At 46.5% G+C, this 20,419-nt stretch overlaps 8 protein-coding genes across 8 annotated transcripts, besides 1 other annotated feature; 4 read left to right on the forward strand and 4 right to left on the reverse strand.

Moving 5' to 3' along the window:
• Positions 1-901: 901 nt before the first annotated feature.
• Positions 902-2,651, forward strand: FPSE_02390 (uncharacterized protein; the record flags this gene model as incomplete). Its single annotated transcript, XM_009255509.1, has 4 exons — positions 902-1,040; positions 1,104-1,299; positions 1,356-1,728; positions 1,785-2,651. The coding sequence occupies 4 exons, from the start codon at positions 902-904 to the stop codon at positions 2,649-2,651; spliced, it is 1,575 nt and encodes a 524-aa protein (XP_009253784.1).
• Positions 2,652-4,097: 1,446 nt separating this feature from the next.
• Positions 4,098-4,853, forward strand: FPSE_02389 (uncharacterized protein; the record flags this gene model as incomplete). The annotated part of the gene is made up of 1 exon (XM_009255508.1): positions 4,098-4,853. One exon carries the CDS (start codon positions 4,098-4,100, stop codon positions 4,851-4,853), a length of 756 nt encoding a protein of 251 aa, XP_009253783.1.
• Positions 4,854-6,290: 1,437 nt separating this feature from the next.
• FPSE_02388 (uncharacterized protein) lies at positions 6,291-7,478 on the forward strand (the record flags this gene model as incomplete). The annotated part of the gene is made up of 4 exons (XM_009255507.1): positions 6,291-6,807; positions 6,869-6,916; positions 6,984-7,076; positions 7,126-7,478. 4 exons carry the CDS (start codon positions 6,291-6,293, stop codon positions 7,476-7,478), a joined length of 1,011 nt encoding a protein of 336 aa, XP_009253782.1.
• Positions 7,479-8,531: 1,053 nt separating this feature from the next.
• FPSE_02387 (uncharacterized protein) lies at positions 8,532-9,360 on the reverse strand (the record flags this gene model as incomplete). Its single annotated transcript, XM_009255506.1, has 2 exons — positions 8,532-8,883; positions 8,939-9,360. 2 exons carry the CDS (start codon positions 9,358-9,360, stop codon positions 8,532-8,534), a joined length of 774 nt encoding a protein of 257 aa, XP_009253781.1.
• A 602-nt stretch (positions 9,361-9,962) lies between these two features.
• Positions 9,963-11,609, reverse strand: FPSE_02386 (uncharacterized protein; the record flags this gene model as incomplete). The annotated part of the gene is made up of 4 exons (XM_009255505.1): positions 9,963-10,027; positions 10,060-10,518; positions 10,842-11,475; positions 11,568-11,609. 4 exons carry the CDS (start codon positions 11,607-11,609, stop codon positions 9,963-9,965), a joined length of 1,200 nt encoding a protein of 399 aa, XP_009253780.1.
• Positions 11,610-14,894: 3,285 nt separating this feature from the next.
• FPSE_02385 (uncharacterized protein) lies at positions 14,895-15,304 on the reverse strand (the record flags this gene model as incomplete). Its single annotated transcript, XM_009255504.1, has 2 exons — positions 14,895-15,184; positions 15,295-15,304. 2 exons carry the CDS (start codon positions 15,302-15,304, stop codon positions 14,895-14,897), a joined length of 300 nt encoding a protein of 99 aa, XP_009253779.1.
• Positions 15,305-16,847: 1,543 nt separating this feature from the next.
• Positions 16,848-17,524, reverse strand: FPSE_02384 (uncharacterized protein; the record flags this gene model as incomplete). Its single annotated transcript, XM_009255503.1, has 2 exons — positions 16,848-17,233; positions 17,287-17,524. 2 exons carry the CDS (start codon positions 17,522-17,524, stop codon positions 16,848-16,850), a joined length of 624 nt encoding a protein of 207 aa, XP_009253778.1.
• Positions 17,525-18,822: 1,298 nt separating this feature from the next.
• FPSE_02383 (uncharacterized protein) lies at positions 18,823-20,334 on the forward strand (the record flags this gene model as incomplete). The annotated part of the gene is made up of 1 exon (XM_009255502.1): positions 18,823-20,334. One exon carries the CDS (start codon positions 18,823-18,825, stop codon positions 20,332-20,334), a length of 1,512 nt encoding a protein of 503 aa, XP_009253777.1.
• Positions 20,294-20,407: a repeat region.
• Between the last annotated feature and the right edge of the window lie 12 nt (positions 20,408-20,419).

The following is a 20,419-nucleotide window of genomic DNA, read 5'->3' on the forward strand; positions in this document are numbered from 1 at the left end:
CCCCCCCACTCTTACTCGCTTCGCCCTGTTTAATGGATGACAATACATTCCACTGACCCAGCCAGGTTCTGGGGGTCATGGTCCAAGATATAAATCATAGCAAGGGCTGCCCTAAGAAACCAGCGACATTACGTTAAGTCATTCCTAAGAGACGAACGGAGCGAAATGCCTATTCGTGAATTCAGCGGGGTCAATCCCAATTACACGACGTTGATGCGGCTCGGCAAAGGGGGTTTCGCTGCCGTAACCAAAGTCCGTAGAAATTCTGACGGCAAGGTGCGTTGGCCTTGATTAATTAACTACAAAACGTCACTTTCCATCAACAACATGCGCGGTACATTGTACACACGTAGAGCTAATACCAGCTAACCCCAGATGTGGGGTTAGGATATGTAACTGGAAACACGAAATGTGAATGTGATATGTGGCCTCGTCTGTCGAAACACGGAATAGTGATCTCAGTGGCTTGAATCATACGAGAAGATTCGAACGGGACAGGTATCATGTCCAACCGGAAATACGAAATGTGAATGTGATGTACATACGACTGTCGTTCCATCTTACAATGCCCCAATAGTACCTTTGACTTTTGCCTCTGCCTTTCGCCCTAGTTTTTGGAACCTCTCTACCCTATGACGCGCCTTCCCCTTACGAAGTCACATCTTGATTCAAGTCCTCTCCCCGGGTTACGTCTTGGCGGCTCTAGTATGTCAGAGTGTCATCATAGCTATAACCAGCCCTCTGTATTCATGATGCAATTCCAGCCTCGTATTTGGAAATTTAGATACATATCTACGCTTTCCAACTTGGACATCTATAAGATGAAACCAGTCATAAGCTTGATTCACCAGCCCTGCTATGTCTTGGCCGTCAAGAATCATTTGACATCACAATTCTCAACATGGCTTCAGTAACTCCGATGGTCAATCTCGACCCGCAAACCTATCCTATTGACGATGGAAATATGGGTATCCAGAATCTGCGAGATCAAGTCAATGCAATACACAATTTGCCGAGAACGGGGTATCCTATTGTCTTAGGTAAGATATTAGTCTAACAAAGAGTGAAGGATGTATAGAGTAATTAACCGCATGACCGATTAGTCCCCGGGTTCAGTGGATGGGGCCGGCCTCTTCTGGGAACAGTAAACTATTTCGGCGGTTTCGAGGATTTGGCATTAGGCTTATCAACGCTGGGCTATGTCGTCATCGTTGTTCGCATCGGTCCAATTTCATCAAACAGGGACCGAGCTTGCGAGATTCACGCACAGCTCTACAACATAAACAGGAATGGTCCTGGGTAAAATCTCACTCTACCACCAGATGTCGTGGAAGTCTTTGGGCTAACTCGGGCAGTGGATTTGACCTGCCAGGAGCACCTGCAACCTTGATTCCTGTTGATTTCGGGCTCAACCATCCAGCCTTCAATCCAGCAAATCCCGCCTATCCCGCCTTGCTCAACAATGCTCAGACGTGGCAAGCAGTCGTCTATAACCCTCCCGCTGCAGCAGCTCAACTCCCACCAATCTGGACATGGAGTGCTGCCAATAAGGTCCATTTCATATGCCATTCGCAAGGTGGTACAACCGTCAGGTACTTGATCGAGCTTCTGCGTGGACTAAATCGCGACTTCGTCTCCATCAATGCTGGCAACCGTCAGGACTGGGTTAAGTCTGTCGTCACCCTAGGCACCCCTCACAAGGGCACAACGGTGACAGACGTAGTACAAGTGAGTCATATCTCTACAATTACTGTTACAGACGTCAATATCTGACCTTAAAACAGAATGTTCTCTTGCCCAACCTGAGCCCCCTCCAGGACTTTGTTACCTCTTGCTCGTTTGAATCCCGACCAAACAGGGTTTACGATCTGCACCTGGACCATTGGGGTTTCTCCCGGAATCCAGGAGAGTTCTATAGCCAGATGCGTGCCAGAATTGCCGGCGATGTGACGCTCTGGTGGAACGGTGGCAACCATGGTTTCGAGGACAACAGTCTTCAAGGTGCAGCCGCTCTCAACGCATATGCCCCTTCGCCAGCTACCTACTACTTCACCATGTCTTTCTGTGCGACAGTGCTATTCCCAAACGAAACTCTCACTGCTCCGGAGGTAAACGGCCTTTTAGCTTTGCTTCCACTCGTGCGACCTTTCAATATTGGCGGAATATTCGGCGGAATCTCGGCCCCGATTCTAAGAACGGCCATCCGGTTCGGGGCGCTGCCTCGAGCCAGGGCAGTTCTGGCGTGGATGACGAATGTCGCAAACAACCACCTCGGGAATTTGGGATATTTTGCTCAGATTCCCCCGCCTGGCTTACAGATACCTCGGCCGGACGTGCTCCCACTCCTATCATTTCCTGCCTACGCCATGGGAGGGTTAGATACTCCTCCTCCTGGCATCCTAGAGATGACGGCGGACCAACTTAAGCCAAATGATGGCATTGTGAATACCATATCGATGGACGGTCCAGTTGCAGGTCCTATCATGGATGGGACGGATTTTGCAGCTCAGCTTCAGGTTGCGATAGCGGCCGGGTCTCTGCAGCTCGTTCGTGGGCGATACTGGCATCTGCATTCGAACTCGACGATCGACCATGCTGATCAGATCGGTGTATTTACGAATCCTGCTACGGTGAGCTTTTACCCCTTATAAAAGTTGATCCTTGACTTATGTTCACCGCCTCGCACTAACGATGAGGTAGGCCAACCAAGTTCAAGTTATGTACAGGTTGTTTGCGGACTTACTAGATCACCTTCCATAGCCGCGCTTCTGAAATAGACTGAGGCCGCATGCTTTTTCGTCGCCTGGTCCGGGAATGCTGATTACACAGGCCAAACCGGTGGGGCGGGGCGGTCGGGCTAGAGCTATGATAAAAGTTCCCCCTTGTTAATGCACATGCACTCAACAACCATCAGGACGCGGAGCGGCGTACAATTAAGAACCAGCAGCAGGCGGCGGCGCGAGCCCAGTAAATGGCGCAAATACAAGCCGACGCACGAGTTCAAGCACGAGTTCAAGCACGAGTTCAAGCACAAGTTATGGCCCAGCGCCAGGCACAGGCAATAATGCAGGCTAGGCAAGTGCAGCTCCTACAGTATCAGGCCCAGCAGAATCAGATGAATCAGGTGAATCAAATGCTTGGTCTCTATGGACCCTACAGACTCTAAGCTCAATGGATTTCAAATTATATCGTTACAGGGCTTATATGTAAGTAGCTACGAGTTTTATTAGTCCCTGGACATTGAGGAACGGATCTAATAAGGCTTTTGTCTTTTAGGGAATTGTTACCTAAAGAACATCCAGCTCAAACACAGGCCTAGGCTTACTCAACTGGCGCAATACATTTATGTTCGTTCAGAGTGTTTGAGGCGAGGCTTCAGATAGCTGTTTATCAAGTAATGCAGCACGGAATACAGTACCTTTAGTATAGCACCTCGACCTCGGCTTACATGACGTGAGAGACAGCCAATCAAAACGCTCGGTGGTGAGTCACGCGAAAAGAGGGGTGGAGAGAGTCGTGATTCGTGAGTTTTCCACTTCCTCTCTTCTGTACACGTCAAAAATACACGCAATTGGCCTTCGCATGTTGTTGGCGCTGATTCCCGGAGCATAACCTCCGCCCTCTGAAAACCACCCATGTGGATCAAATCAGATTGTGAGACGATATGCAGTGTGAATATAGCAGAGTTCATCTTTTAGCAATCTCTTATTGGTCCATGGTAACCTCTTCCTCACTAAATCGAGATCTAATAGTCAAGTTATTTATGCTTCGAGCGCTTGTTCCCTCAATATCTTCCTCGGTTTCTCTCATTCAACCTCTCTCTACTCCTCTCGTTCAGAAGCTGAATTTCTTACATTAATTAGCACCTCTACCTAGCTCGGCCCTCAAGGCATCGTCAAGAGAAGGTGAGGCAGAATTAAAATTCCTATCGTGGTGGGTATTACTCTCTCCTGGCCCATTGCCAACTCCTTTGTGTTTCTTTCGTCTTTACACTAACTCCCTTGGAAGATATTCACCAAGCCTTGGACCAAGTTCAGAGCGCCGCTCCACCGATGGATCTTAGATATCAACCGCTGGTGACTAACAACGATGACGCCATGCTTTATCCTGACTTGGAAAGGTATTGGGCCACTGACCAAACCAACTTCTCAGCCTTATACGAAGCCTGTGACAACGTCCAGCATGAATACAATGACATCAGTTTCGCTTCCAACTACACATACAATCCTGCCTCAGACGACCTGACCGGTTGCATCTTCTCCGAGGTGTATCCCCCACCGTCTCAGGACCCCGATATGACGAGCCCTGAAGTTTCCCCTGAAAGATTAGATGGTCGACAACGCTCTCCCTTGACGCAATCAACCAACCGCCGTAAACGAAGACCAACCAAAACTGACCGCGAACCAACAAAGTCATACCAACACACATCCACAAAGCAAGTCCAAACCAAAGGCGCAACAGGAGATGTTTGTGGGGATGCGAAAGGAAGTCAGACTTTGAGCAAGACAACAGAAAGAACCCTTTCCACTTTGCAATATCTTAATGGCGAACAAAACAGAAAGCGCCAAGAGAGGATCCAATGTGCATCTTACAAGTACCGCAATAGGCAGCGAGAAACCCAGAAAGACCTCGAGACCGTCGAGAAGGATATGGAGCAGTTGAACCATTACTTGTCTCGCTGCGTAACAGACCTGAAAGATGAGGTCTGGAACCTCAAGATGATGGTCCTCCAACATACCCACTGCGATTGCCCCCTTATTCAAGAATACATCGCGAATCACGCCAATCGCTTTATTCAAGAGCTGGAAGACAGAAGAAAATGCCAGCAGCCTGAACAATACTGTGGAAAATAGATAGAATTGCCAAAGTGACTCTTTACTGAAAATAGCTGGCTGCATTGTTCTTTTCACTTGATGACGTGATCTCTGCTTCCTGGTGTGAGGATACGGTATGATTTGCTTGACGCTCTGTCAATCCGCCACTCATAGCCACACCACGGAATATTGATCAATTGCCTAATTTCATCATAGGTTGGCAGCATCGCTTTTTCCTCTTCTTCTTTTTCGGCGCGCCTCCCGTCCAGCAGCCCGTGTAGCGCAGTATCTTAATAGCCATGGACTCGGAACAAAAAAAATGAAAGGTCGGTTGCTAAGTTTAGAAATATGTCCCAAACCCTGAAACACATAACTAAATTACCTACTCAGGGCCCATTTTTAAAGAATCAATCTGCGGTTGACAGCAGACGGATTTTCAAATGATCATGTGTTGATGACTCCAACACAAGCTGCTGTGACGGGATCGAGAGACTTTTCCAGCTTCACAGTTATACTCGTGGCTTGATCAACGGTGTCCTTCTGATAGTCAATAGATGTATTAGTCACATCGAATTCGGCTTCATTCAGACCAAGCTTGTCCTGGGCTGAGAATCGTGTAACAATACATGCATGTCAGATGAAGGTTGTGTACATGGTGAAGCCATTCTTCAGACTTCTCACGAATTGCCTCAGCAGCTTCATCGCAGCCCAATAATGATTGTACCAGTATCTCCAATTAGGATTGGGCCAAGACAGTGGTATCTTGTGAACTGCCAAGGGTTGGCATGGTATCATCGACCTGGGGGCGATCAGAAGCTTGCAGACAACGCTGCACGATACTCACTCCATCTTAGAGGTTCTCAATTGTCATATTGATCTTGTCCATGTTCGACTCTGCTTCAGTAAAGCAAAATACACTGAACTCTCAGCTGTCGTAAGCGCTTCAGCTACCCTTTTTTTTAACCAGTGATCTCATGGTTCAAGGAGTAGTCGCAACCGTACTCGGTCAGGGCCGTGGAACCACCGGAGCCAGGAACAGAGATGCAGTTAGTCTTATCATTTGAGCAATGGGCTGTTGTAATCAGCCTATTGAGACCACTACGGATGCTGCGGCTATATTAGTTAGCTCAACCCCTCATATTGAGATTATCTCGGTGTAAAGATTAGACAGGGTACTGTGCAAGTTAAAAGGATTCAACATTTAACGTTATGTTTCATGCCCTAGCAGTAGGGCCAAGTCAATCCCTGCATGCTTCCGTGGAATTGAATCCTTCCTAATTCATGCTTACAAATGGATGCTTACAAATGGATGTTTCCAATATCGAGCTTCTATTATTACGCTTCAACGAGTATGATAAGAATGAGAGAATCACTTCAATAGCTTTCAGCTCTAAATGTCGTCGGTAAAGCCTTTATTGTTTCTTTCTATACTTTTGAATCAAATTAGACCAGTAACTTAAACGGCAGCTCATCAACATGTCAAACTTTCAATCGCCCCGAACTATTGTTGTTACCGGTGCCACCGGTAACCAAGGCAAAGGCGCTATCCACGCTTTATTAGGTGCTGACGAGGGTTGGTATGTACGCGCCTTGACACGAGATGTGAGCTCGCCCTGGGCCAAAGCACTCCTGGATGAATGCTCCGACGACGTGAAGGCAGAACGCCTCAGTCTTGTTCAGGGCAGTACATATGACCTTGACAGCATCCGGTCGACTTTTATTGGGGCTTATGGTGTCTTCGCCGCCACATCAGAGATCTACCCTGGTAAGGTATTGATCGAAGAGGCGGAGATGGCCCACGAGATCCAGGCAGGGCGCAATATTGTCCTTGCTGCTAAAGAAGCCGGCGTCAAACATTTTGTCTTCAGCAGCCTGCCTAATATGGACAAAGTGACAGTGGGGAAATTTCCTGGGATTCATCATATGAACAATAAGCATGCCATTGAAGAGTTTGCGAAAGAGCACTTGAGTGGTGTGACTTGCCTTATTCCAGGTTTGTTCGTCCGGAAACGTCATCGCAGGACTTTTACTCACCGCACGTTTTCAATACACAGGATTCTTTTACACCAATTTGAGATGGCCTCAGTACTCTCAACTTCGGTGTTAGTGATGTCTAAAAATTATATTGTAACAATTATGATTCACTGGCTAATATTCATGATACTCTAGCGGATGGTGTGGTTGAGTTCCGTACTGCTATTCCTAGCGAGCAAGTGGCGCAGTGGACCGACCCAAGCTACGATATGGGCACTTTTGCCGCGAGTAAGTCAACGTATACATAGGGAACGAAGTCGCTGATTTGTATACATAGAGGTTTTCGAACTCGGCCCCGAGAAGACCGCCGGCAAAACGCATCTTGTCTTAAGCGAGCCCATCACTCCCACGGACATGGCCCGGATATTTACAGAAGTCACTGGCCAGCCTGCAGTACACAAGCCCATCAGCCCAGAGAAATTTGGCGAGATGACAGCCCCGTTTATTGGCCCTGCTTTCAGGCTAGATGCACAGAAGATGATGGAGTGGGCGTCTGTGATTCCAGCCGGAAAGGTCTGCTATGGGGCTATGGAGTATAAGAAGATGGAGGACTCTCCTAGGGAGTTGGGGCTAAAAGCTAGTACTTTCGAGGAGTGGCTAAGACGCAGCGGATGGAAGGGGCCTAAATAGGGCTATGGGGCTGTACCATATTACCAGCAAGAGCATACATCCATGTCTATTGAACCTTTGACTGGAAGGAAACAGTTTATTAGACAGACAATAATATTACAAGTGGAATCTATTTGCACACTGGGGACATAAATAAAGTGGATATAGAACGACCATTTGTGAATATAATTTCTCTTCGCTCTTCTTAATCAGCCCATGTCCCCAGGCTGATTATTCTCACTCAGAGGCTGAGATAAACCCAGTCAAGGGCGCGGCTATTAGCTTTTAAGAACTCTTCACTATCCTCACCAGCGGCTGTTATTGATATCTTCTGAGTATTTGCCGGTCAAAGGTCTACCTGCAGGCCCTGTCATTCGAAAGTTCCAAAGACATCAGTATCGAAGGAACAGAATGCGTAGGAGCCTCATTCTTCAGGCAAAGAACAAGGATTAAAGAGGAGTTGATGAAGGAGTCGTTCACGGCTGCCAGAGTTACTACAATGCAACAACAACGTGTGGCGGGCTGTCTGAGCGTGGCGATATGGCATCTAGTCCCGCATTTGCTGCAGCTCCGGCGGCACTGCGTCAGTCTTAATAAGTGGTCCCTTTGCTAGCAAGACTACGGCAGCTACTCTATTGCTCGACCCAAGACAAGTGACTAGCCTCAAGGATCTAGGCTCGACTGACAAGTGCATAATAAATTACTTACTACCAGGCCAATCATATGCGTGACCGGGAGTGCAATAGGGTTTGCCCCAAGGACATCAAAATGAATATGTGTATAGACCTACTGAGTAGAGTGTGATATAATAAAAGGATTACTCCTTTATTTTAGGTTATTAAGATTTGCAAGCAGGAGTCTCAATTGTCTTAATATACTTAGAATATTTAATAAAGGATCCTTCTGAATTAAAAACTTAATATATTGAATTAAGGTTTTCCTAATAACTAACTTTCCTAATAAGAACACAAATACTATTGCTGATAGAAGAAGCTTCTTCCGGTCTGTATACACAGTAGCACGCATCTTACTATATATTATAGTATTAAAGTAATTTAAGAAGCAGATGCCATTTTATACACATTTTGCATCTGGCGTATACATCTCATATATCTCTGTCGCAGGAGTGTGCGCAGCGAAGAGCTCGCTTCTTCCTGCATATGGCTTAGTGCGGTGATGACCGTCGAGTTCGGTCAGTGGTTGCTCATAAGCGCTCATTTCATGCTTATCGTGACTGTAGCTCGTGGAAAACGATGTTAATGGCTGCTGGTGTTGGTCGATGCAGTTATATGGGTGTCCTGCATTTGATGTATCTTGTAATACAAGTTGGTCTGTAGCGCTAGCGGGAAACTGGCTTATAAGAGTGCCTTTGCGAAATTTGTGGTAAATATAGGAGGCATAGCCGAGCATGGCTGCAAATGAGAGACTTGACATAATTATGTTAGCAAATGTTGCGTAGGGGCTTCTGCGTCATCTCGTACTAAATAACGATTCCAAGTGCAATGCTGCTTGAGGATCCGCCTCCCCGCATCGATAAGGCGAATAATATAGTCCAGATTGTGAACTGAATGACGTTGGCAACGAGGAAAAAGACCGGGCTGAGATTGCGACGCGAACGCTTGATGATGCAAATAATGTCAAAGACAATGCAGGGGAAAATGAGAATAAGAACGACGATAGTGTTAATCATTAGAGCCTGGTAGTCAACCGCAAAACCTTGCTCAATCAGTTGTTTGTCTACTGGTTGTTGCTGTCTCTCCATCTGCGGAATGATAACCACGAGCACAAGGGCCAAACTGGCAATGTTGGCGAGCATGACTAGAATACGAATACACCACAAGGGCACTAGAACGCGCTTAAGAAAAGGCGAGGACTCGCCGACGATGTATGGTGAGGGATGCATATCGATGATTCTAGACTTACTACGCTGGCGACAGTATAATAAGAATGGTCTTGACTTCTACAAACAGTTTAACGAAGTAGGCGTAGGGTCTTATATGCTGACGAAGTGGAAGGAGCCATACAATTGTTAACAAAGAAATTGTCAATTCATGCTTAATAGAGCTATTTTAATTAGTCTGGGGGTTGAAGCTAGGGTTTCATCTGTAATTAAACTTCATGACCGTCTTGCTTCGGATTCGCTAGTATTTTGAAAGTCAACGCCTTGTATTAACTAAGCCATTAGCCTAATTAACCTGGGCCTTGCATACAACTCACGAGTGATGAATAAGGGGGCAGAAAGGTAACATAGCGTCCCTGTCCCCAGTAATATTACTACCCTATATCCCTGCCATCAGATTTTAGTCTCTTGGCTTATAGCATGTAAAGTGGGATTAAAAGTGTGGGTATCTCTAAAAATGTCTGTTTTGCACTAATTGATCCTTGCCTTCGTCGTATTCATTCCCATCTGATGGTTTTTTTTACATGACAAGGCATTCTTACTATCCACGCCCTATCCTCTCTTGCGGCAACTCATTCCACGCTGTCTCCCACCTGCGAATAGCTTCAGCTCGGGTTTTTAGTGGCAGCTCTTTCGTAGTTGCCCTTTTTCAAATACGGCCAAGCTGCTTCTATCGCATTCAAACTAAGGCTATTTTCACACCAAAGAAGTGAGTATACGCCAGCAAGGCCATAAACCTGTTGTTTTGTGTGGTGGGTATGTGCTGGGGCCTGATCTTCCTGTATGCCTGTGTCGGGTCTCCTTCACAGATCAGTGTAAAACGCAGCAACTTTAGAATAAGGACCCAGAAAACGAGTGGCAAGCCCCATAGAGACGGTATTAGGGCTCTGCTAGCCCATGGCCAAAATCCAAGTTGAAGCTGCTTGTAGAACTGAAAGTGGCGCGGTAGTGGCGCGGTAGAGGCGCGGCCCATCTTCTTTGCGTGTAGAAAACTGCCATGTATGCTCCAGCCTTCAGCACTGACCCTTTCTATGTGAAACTGTGGATCATTAGTTAGATATGGAAGTAATCGAGGAGGATAGTCCTGAAGAGCCTTCAATGCGATGCCAATGGAGTCAGGAATAGACGGGACACCCTCTTGAACAAAATTCGCGGGTAATTCTATAACGTAATCTATAAGCAAGCGCCGCACTTCTCCATCGTTGTCTTCAGAAAATGGAGCGGTTCAAGTCACCGTTTAACCAAGTTTGAACATTAAAGTCTCTAAATAAACCATCACTTTCAATCCATATCGCTATCTCTATGAACGTTCCTGCCTTCGGCGATGCGCTCTCGGGTAACCTTCGTTGAAGCGATGCCGCTCCCTTTTGCCTTAACTTTTTATGGAAGATAAATTTCAAGTTTTCCGAAATGCAGATGCGCACGCCTCGAAGGAAGGCCAAATAGTCGCCGACGCTATTCCTACAATTGAGGGCAATGTCTACGATGGATGATGTGTTGGTCAGCAAGGTGTCTCCCTGGACAGGCATGCTTTCCAAACCCAAAAGATAGATATTTCTCAGAGGGTGTAGTCATCAAATACTCATCATCGCTACCCTCAGAGGTACAGACATTCCTCCTCTGTGGTGCAAACCTAAATGTGTCGTACGTGTATGCGTTGGGATATATATATTCATCACGATTGATTCCCCATGCTGAAACACTGATACGAGCTCCTTGACGTTGATGAACTCTGATGTCTTTGATAGTGATCCCGGTAGGGTGCATGACCTGCACAGTAAGAGCTTTGAGGGCAGTCTGAAGTCGAAGACCTTCCTTGATTGCGGCATCTGCAAAGTGCAACTTGTCGATACTGTCCTGATTGATTGGCCCATGAAGAACATGTCTAGCTTCCTCCTCTAAAGCTCTCCAGATCTGCACAGATGAGTTGCTACTGGCGACACAGAACATCGCGTGCGCCACAGTGAGGGTGATAGCCTCCAACGCGGCCATGGTTGTAGCAAATACACGGCTGGCTATCAATTGTGACATGAGTTCGCAGGACTCTTTCTTTCGGAGGGCTTCCTCAATGTGCCATGCCATAACATCGTTCTGCGGCTGAGTCTTGGCTGGCCATACCTATTGCTAGTGCTTTCTTGCAAGACAGACAAAATATCAGGAGTGATCTTAACAGGGCTAGCGACCTCATATGTTATACTCTCCCAACCCACATTGAGAGACTGCGTCACACTAAGTTTCTCCAGCGAGGACATGAAGGTTGCAAATGGAGACTCTCTTACCAAAGCTCAGTAAGTAGCGCTCTGGCACTAAGGTACTTGTGATTCCGACACTCCTTTGTTCAGCTTCTGATTACCAACCACGAATCCTTATTTTAAGGATGCCATGAATGGTGTTACTAACTCCGTGTACACAAATAAAAAAGAATGGCGACATACCAGTAAGACTGATCTAAGTGGTAATATGCAGCCGCAGTAGGGGATGGCAGCAACCACATGTAAAACATCTGGGTTGCAGGGGATGTCAAATGATAGGGTACTTTCTGATGGCGGTCCTGACAGTGAGCCATTTTCAACTCTGATTATCAGATTGGCAGAAAGTGCGTCATCTAGCTAAGCTGTACGGCTCTGTCAACCTATAAACTGAAGACCAGGCTTGAGTGATGTCGGGTCTGATAGCCTTTATACATTCTGCTGCAGTTGTGGCGAATCCCAAGATGGTAGGGTTAGGCACACACTATGTAATTTGTTCAAGTAGAGTCTGCCTCAAAGTAGATGGGGAAGAATTAGTGGATAGCCGCAGAAGAGCGTCATCCGATATGGATCATTGATAGGCTGACTTGCCACACTTATCGGTCGAAGATTCCTTACATGTTGAAATCAGGCTCGCTGACACCTCCAAGAATTAGCCCGCAATAAATTTCTTTGTTTCACAGCTCCCAGCCGCAAACACCATTACCTTGTTTTTGCGCTCTTTGTTGTCTCAACTAACAATTGTGGCTAAGGAGATGCTGCGTTGAAGAAGTGACCATAAGGCGCTATCAACACTTGATTGTTTGCAAGCTACAGTATTCGGGCTCCAACAAACGCCTGGATCGATGTCCTCATTCAAATGAAAGAGGTAGGAAAAAGAGATAAATAGACTATATAGCGATCACAATTCTCTCATATATGATTGACAAAAACATGTATACCCTCTCCCTAGGAAAGAACTGATATTACTAGCACCTCCGCCTGGACGATTTACCCTTACTTCTTCGGTGTCCCTCTGCCCTCTCTCCGTGGTCCTGGTCCCTCCAATCTTGCGTGTAGACCCGGTTTGTCTCGGGATGCCGATAGATGGCTTCTTGCTTGCTTGCTTTCGAATTACTAGCATATTTTGAGCCATAAACCCGACTTCGTCTTGTATCATCGGTTGTTCCATGACTATCCACATCGTCGGCAAAACTCTAATAATTACTACCATAATTTGCACCGTAATCTTCTGGGTTTCGGCTATCAGCATAATCTGTTTGATATGAGGGATATTGCTGCGTAATGGGTACATTCGAATAATAGCTGTCATAGACTGAATCATCGGTCCCTTTCGCAGTGCTCATGCTATGGTTCGGTTGGCAACTCGATGCAGACGATGTAGCATTCTTACCACCATAGGCTGGGTAGATTACAGTACCCTGGTCAACCGTGCTGTATTCCGGATAGCCTGAGTCCTTCAGCAATGGCAGCTGTATGGCTTCTGCTGTCGATTGTCCTCGGCACCATGATGGGCATGGTTGATGCAGTGGACGAAGAGTCAATTGAGAAGGACTTTGATCCTTCCGTGTCTAGTGGTGAATCACCAGAATCATCTTGCGGTCTTTGCAGGTAAAACATGTTCCAGAAGCGTAGATCCCGAAAAAGGAGGTTATATCCCGCTCCAGTCTTATAAGGGCGTTCCAGGTTGAATATCTGGCGTTGAGTGATTGATAGGTGACCAAAGACCTCTTCAGACGTCGTATAATATTTATCAATGAGTTGGAAATACAGTCCTGGCCATCCGATGGCTTCGTGTTCTAGATGTCTCACAGGCTCTACTCCCAAGCCAGATAGGTCGGTGGCAGCCTTCAAGGGAAAGAATGGCTGAACCGGCTGTCCTGGTTGGTCAACAGCACTCCAGTGAAAACACTCCGCGGTACCCTGGCCCTGTTCTCTTCTGCCACTCGGCTGTCGTGTCGCCTTTGCAAGGAATCGCCAGACTACTGAGTCCGAGTTGGCTATGCCCGCTGAACAAGATATCATGTCAGTATCTGAACTGTACAGACTTCTCATAGAGGTTTGCGAGTACAGGTAGAGGGGCTTATTAGGCAACCCACAATTTTGTCGCGATTGCCACCCGTCTTTGACTGTGCTGTCGCTGGCAATGATGGGTTTCAGCTGATCTCTGCCCAAGCTGATTATTTCGTGTTCCATGAGCTGTGTGACCATCCACACGAGAGATACGTTAGCCAAGCGATAACACCACTGCTCGTGGGGGCCACCAACATGGTTATGCGTGCCACGAAACCAGCACTGCTTGATTTCCTTGACAGTACTAGGACGATTCCCTTGCCAGATAGCAGGCCAGAACAGCCTTCTTTCCTCTTCTAATGACAATGAACGGAATTCAAATTTAAGATTCTCTGGTAAAGCAGTGTTGACTAGATCAAGATGATGGGCAGGCAGGTCAAAGTGCGGAGAGCTTACTGTACCCTATAGCACCAGCGCCTTGATCATTCTTCTCGCTTTATCCTTCCCGTTATATTTATAAAAGAGCTGTCTCCTCGTCTAGGTATACTTCGGATAACCCATGAGATCCACCTATTCTTTGTAGATCTTTTTGATGTTTGTGATGTTGCTGTTCCAAGGGCTGAGGATCCCGACGTCACTGATGAAAGCAGTAACACATCGAGCCGTGAATGCCCCACGCGAAAATCCAATCATTACCACGGAATCTCCTGGATTGTAAATGTTACAGATGAATTTTTATGTCTTGAGAATATTTTCGTTGAGTGCTTCAAACTCCTTCAGATTAGCGATCCAGATATCCTAATGGAGACCAATGAGGTTACTCTCACCATAGCCTGTGGCCATACTCATAGAGCTAAGCGTTCGCCGTCGGCTTACACTCATCCCATAGAGGTATCCAACGATTTGTTTGTCATTTTCATTTTCCGTAATACAATCTGCTATGCGACCGACATTTGACCATACCTGCTTGTTAGTCCGTGTATCGTTACCTGTGCCATCGCAACACACGATAATTCGTTTAGGCATGGCGCATAAGTTACGGGAGGGTGTGTGTTCCGATGCTCGTTTTCCAATCTATGGAATGTCCTGGCGAATTCTTGAGCCTTAATACCGTCCGTCAATCAGAAGCTGCCCAAAAGAAAATGGCCTGAACGGATTGGATGACAATGAGCCGAGAGTAGTGCGGGAGATAAGATATGTACATCATGAAACGCAAGACAATAGGATGGGATCCGACACACTATTCTTCATTCAGGCATATATCTATTTCTTAGTTTATAGACTGGACAAAAGGATTCCTTCCAGCTTCTCCTCTTCATCATAATCCACAGGAATAATGTTGCGTTGTCCCAAGCTCAAAACGTGCGCAGTATCTCTTCTAATGATATTGTGTGATGTTCGATATAACGTCTTTGAACGATTTTCCACCCAGTCAGTGTTGGGGTGGACCGTAAACACAAAAGGCCCGTTAGAAGTCAAGACCTTTAGCATAAACTTGAAACAGAGCTCGGCGACAGCTCCTTGGATCCCGACAACATCCCAGACATGTCGCATGTTTTCTCGGTCTGTGTTGGTCTAGTCATAGTTGAGGCACACCGCCAAGACGTGCGTTTGATATACTACACGGCATAAGAGTACCTCAACAACATCTGGCCGTCATTAATTTGCGACTTACACAGGGACATAGCGGAAAGGTGCATCACTTACCTTCTCTTTGACAGCTTTGACTCTGATCTTTGTCGATCCACTCACGCATTGAATAAGAGCTATGTCTTTTTCGACTATGCGGCAAAAGGCTGGGAATACCACGCCCACGCCGCTTCAATGCGGCAGCAAGACTTAGTACTGAGATTCCCTAGTAGTAAGAAAAAGGTTTCGGCAGCTACAGAGGTTATGTTTCCTAACTCGACCGATCCCTTTCGAGGAAACGGCGTTACTGGAATGCATGTGGCAGCAAATTTTGGACTCAAAGAAACTCTCATGGCTTTGTTTGATGCTGGCTACCTTCTCGAAGAAGACTGTGACAAAAGCACTCCGATATTTTACGCCGTTGCGAATGGACAAGAAGAGACTGAACAATGGTTACTAAATGAAATGCTTGAGACTTTCAAACATTTGATAGTGAAGGATTCATTCAAATACACTTTGCTATCTTGGTCGACTATTCATGGATAAAACGATATTGTGAAGCTATTGTTAGCAACCAACGATGTCTATGCCAATAGCCTAAGTATCGATAGATTTACGCCGTTATCCCAGGCGTCATATGGAGGCTATCTTTTTATAGCGAAGCTATTGTTGTCTACAGGGGGCATTCGCGTTGGCGTTGGTTGGCCTGCACTGCCGTGTGCAGTCAAAGGAGGGCACTTGCATATAGTGCGACTGCTACTCGATAATTGTCGAGTTAACGTAAACGCTATAAGACAGTCCGGCACAACTCCATTGGCTGAAGCTGCTTATAATGGGCATAACGAGATAGTGACCCTACTGCTTTCTAGACGAAGTCTTGTCATCGATACCGGAGATGACGCAGGGGATGCGCCGCTGGCACTCGCTGCATTAGTGAACCAACATTCCACGGGGAAGTTGCTTCTGGATGTCGAGGGCATCAATCCAAATTCAAAGGACGAAACTGGGGCAGCACCTCTTACTTACGCCACAATACAGAAACTCTCGAAGATACTACGGATTTTGCTATTAGATGCACGGGCCGAGGCAGATATTCGAAATAAGAAAGTATGAACATCACTTTCAATCGCGGCAAGTGGATCGCGCATTGAAGTAGTCCGAGTCCCTGCTTTCGACTTCCCCAGTCGATCCAAATTCGCAGGATACCATTGACCGGACACCATTGTCTCACTCTGTGTCTAACTCCAGCACTGAGCTAGTACAGCTTCTTCTATCAGATCTTCGCGTGGATCCAGATCTGGCAGACTACACTGGAAAGACTCCATTGTCATATGTAGCCACTCACCTTTGCTGTACGCGGCTGGGTGTTCCGGGAAGCGGGCTGGGGCGCTTTTAAATCTACTCTTAGCAGATAGCCGCATTGATCCAAAACGTCAAAAGATAGCTCTGGCTGCTACCTCCTTACTGATAAACTGAAGGATAACCACTATGATTTCTCCCGGAGAATTTTCAAGTTTAGGGTAGCAAGGAAGGAAGCTTATTTAAACGCGTCAATGGACTGATGATATCTGCATCTAATGCACTCTATGATAAAACCAGCTAAGCTGCTAGCTCATGGATTCTATTTGGCTGTGTAGTTCGTGCATCCGACTCAACCAGTACACTATCTGGCCCAGCATCAATTTCTACCACTGAAGGGTGAGCGACTTGGCTTCCTTTTGAAGAATTCTCATCCACAGCACCATTCCCAGCTTGGTCCCTCGTTGATCTCTTCTTCCAGAACCACCATCCTAGGCCTACCAGGATAGCAACACCAACAACACTTCCCACAGTACCACCAGCTATAGCAGCCACTGGTGTCATCCGAGGGTCTTTGAGTGAAAACCGGAAATCCCCCCCAGAGCAGCAGTTGTAACTTTCATTAGGGCGGCAGCAGTACTTGCCATCGTCGCACTGTTTTACATAAACTGAAGTATTACTTTGCTCTTGTGGAGCAGTCAGCTAAAGATTCAGTAGAGCCTTCGAGCACAGCACTTACCCAAAGGACAGATTGACGGGCAGCCAGACCAATTCTGGTCTGTACAAGCACCACGAGCTATACTGGCAATGGGCCTGGCTTTGCCCGTGAGCGATTCGCACAGCCCATTCTTTAAACACGTCCAGGGTGCGGGGCAACAGGTCTTAAAGCTCGTCTCATCTGAGTCGCATACGCTGTAGCGATTACTCGATGCCTCATCACCACTAGGATAATAACACTTTTGATCTTCTCGTGACATAACGAAAGAAAAAAGAGTGATAAAGCAACGGTGATCAGATTCATTGCAAGATATAGACAGCTAGAAAAGACAGCATGAGACTGGAAGGAAGACAGTTAAAGGAATTTAACAACTGCAACCAAAAACAAGAAGGAAAAACAGGGTAAAACGGAAATTACTTAATTGGGCAAAAGATAATCTATTTGCATTACGTGTATAAGCTTCATTGGCTAATGTGATACGAAAAGGAGCATCTGCAGGACGGAAATTTGGGGGCCATCACTTCCATCCAATATAGCCAAGCTTGCATTTGCCTGACTTGAAACTGGTGCTGGGCCGCAGCGGCTCAATATACCTACACAGAAGTAGAAATAGGATCGATGAGGCGTTTAGCTAACTCGGTCAGGTTAGCTGATATTAGCTTATTGTTACGAAGTTTAGATGGTAATTTCTCTTATGGTACGATATGAGAAAGCAATGGAGAACACTACTATTGATGATCTGTTTTAAGTCAATCCTATATTAATAGGTCTTTTGAGACTGATGAAGTTTACATAGCCATAACAAAACCTACATTTTCAATACGTAATACAACAAGGAAGTATGTCCCTAATAATGTCTTCAAAGAATTTCTCTCCCTGTCTTTTTTACCTGATACAAACTCGATTGAGTTCAGTATGCAAGTTACGCGAGGCCAAGTCCGACGGTGGCGTCGTTGCTCTGGCGACTCCAAGCGCTGATGTGTATATCTTTAGACGAATAAGTCTAGGTCACTGTGTAAAGATCAAGCCTTTCGATATCCGGATAATCTGTAAAGAGCGGCTTTCCATTTTCTTCCAATCAAGTGGCAAAGGGTTGACGGAGACCGAACCCCTGCGATACAACATCGCTCTCACATACAAGGACTGCCCCGAACTTGTTGGTTGTGCTGTACTTGACGGCGCCACTGACATCAAAAGGGAGTCCTATTGAAATAGCACAGACCCAAAACGGCAAACGTCTAGTTTACTGGGCCATTTTAAGTTTGCTATAATAGAGAAATACCTCTTGAGGTAACTGTCTTTAAGTATATTTAAGATTGTTAATATCTTATATCTAAAATGACTTTAGATAATTTACTATAGAAGACAAGGGTTAAAGAGTAGCGCCTTAACTAGACTAGTAGGCCTACACCGCTGGGCATAATCCTAAGACAGATTACGTAGTAGATCGAGAATCTGCAGGGAGGATTGTTATTGCTCCACTATTAATTATTATCCCTCCTGATTTATCCAAGGGAACTTTCCAAATCCTTTACATTTACAGATATCGTCAGAGAGATGGTTCAGACGAGTCGCGCCCACAGCCCAGCGGCCGTAGCTTCAAAGATCCGGCAAGTATTAAACTTGAGGACCTTCAACACTGAATCTTCTGCTGCCGATTCTGCTGAAAATGTTGTTCAACGCGTCCCCCGCGCCCCACCGCCTTCTCATCGTAAAAAGCCACAAGCCCGACCCATCAACAAACGCGTTCTGTATCAAGCTGCCATTACAGAACATCGTAATATTAAACACTCAGAAGAAGAAGCCCGGCGTGCGCAAAATGAGCGCCGGTCTCAAAGAGTCCAACAACAACCTCCAAAGAAACATCTTGCACAACATGACGCAGATGATCGGGCTACAGAGCGAAGACGGACACCTAGGCGTCACGAGTCAAGAGAAGAGGGACTGACAGGAAATAAAGACGTTGGTGGAGTTTTTGGGTTTTTGCGACATATGATGAGTTCGAAAGATCATCACAAGAATGAAGCAAGAGAGGAGCCTGACAGACAAAATGACGATGGTCGAATTATCGGGTCCACGCGGAAAGAGACAAGTTCTAGGCGACATGACTTGAACGAAGAAAAGAAGCAGAACCGCGAATCTCGAAGACCACATCGACGTGTTCGACACACGCATGAGACAGAGGGGGCTCCAGAAGCTCGAAGGATCAAGGCTCGACCTTCGCGTAGCCATCACGAGGATACCCAGCAAGAGCACGACAACCGAAAGCACAGAGAGGCGGAAACACCCTCCACTCGGGACAGAAGCATACATAGTTATCATCGACGACGAATTCAAAGCGAAGATAGAAGGATAAGGGAACAAGATAGAGGGGCTCGGCGAGTCGCAAGAACAGCTGTCCGTCAAGCTGAGGGAGAGAGAGAGGTCCGAGAGCAAGACCGACAGGTCTCGAGAGCCACGCAACACAAGTCACATAGAGACCCAAAGGGTGCCCCCTTGGATGCAAAGAGCTATACTTCTACGTTCACCGATACAAGCTGTTATCGAGTTCGAGATGAGGACCAACTTGAGGAAGAAGTCAATGAGAAACGAAAGAAGGACAGAGAAGCGGCAAAGGCGGCGTTGATGAACTATGCGAGACGGAAGATTGATGAAGAGAGAAAAGAGGCCGAGCGGCAGGCAATGATACAAGCTTCCGAAAGGATCCTCGCTTCAGAAGTCGCGAAACGAGAAGCCGAAGAAAAGCAAGAGGAAGAAAAACGACTCCAAGAAGAGGAGGAGAAGTTAGCCGAGGAAAGAGCAAAGAAGGACGCCGAGCAGAAAGAGAAGGAGGCGGGTTCCCTCAACGCAGCGGAGAAGTTGGCTAATGAGAAAGAGAAAGAGATGAGGCGAATGAAAGAAGAGATGGAGAGGCAATTGGCTGAGGAAAGGGCGAAGAAACGCGCCGAAGAGAGAGACAGAGTAGCAAGGCAGTTCAAAGAGGAGAGGGCTAAGAAGCTAGCAGAAGAGAAGGCAAGGATAGCTCTAGAGAGGAAGAACATGAGAAAGCAAGCTGAAGCAGAGGCATAAAGCAGATAAAAGCGGAAGTAAAGCAACAAGCTTAATACCTAGAAGAAGAAGGTAGAAGAAGAGGAGGAAGGAGCTTAATAAGTAG

This window comes from Fusarium pseudograminearum, chromosome 2 (genome assembly GCF_000303195.2).
Source record: "Fusarium pseudograminearum CS3096 chromosome 2, whole genome shotgun sequence".
Taxonomy (NCBI): Eukaryota; Fungi; Ascomycota; class Sordariomycetes; order Hypocreales; family Nectriaceae; genus Fusarium; species Fusarium pseudograminearum.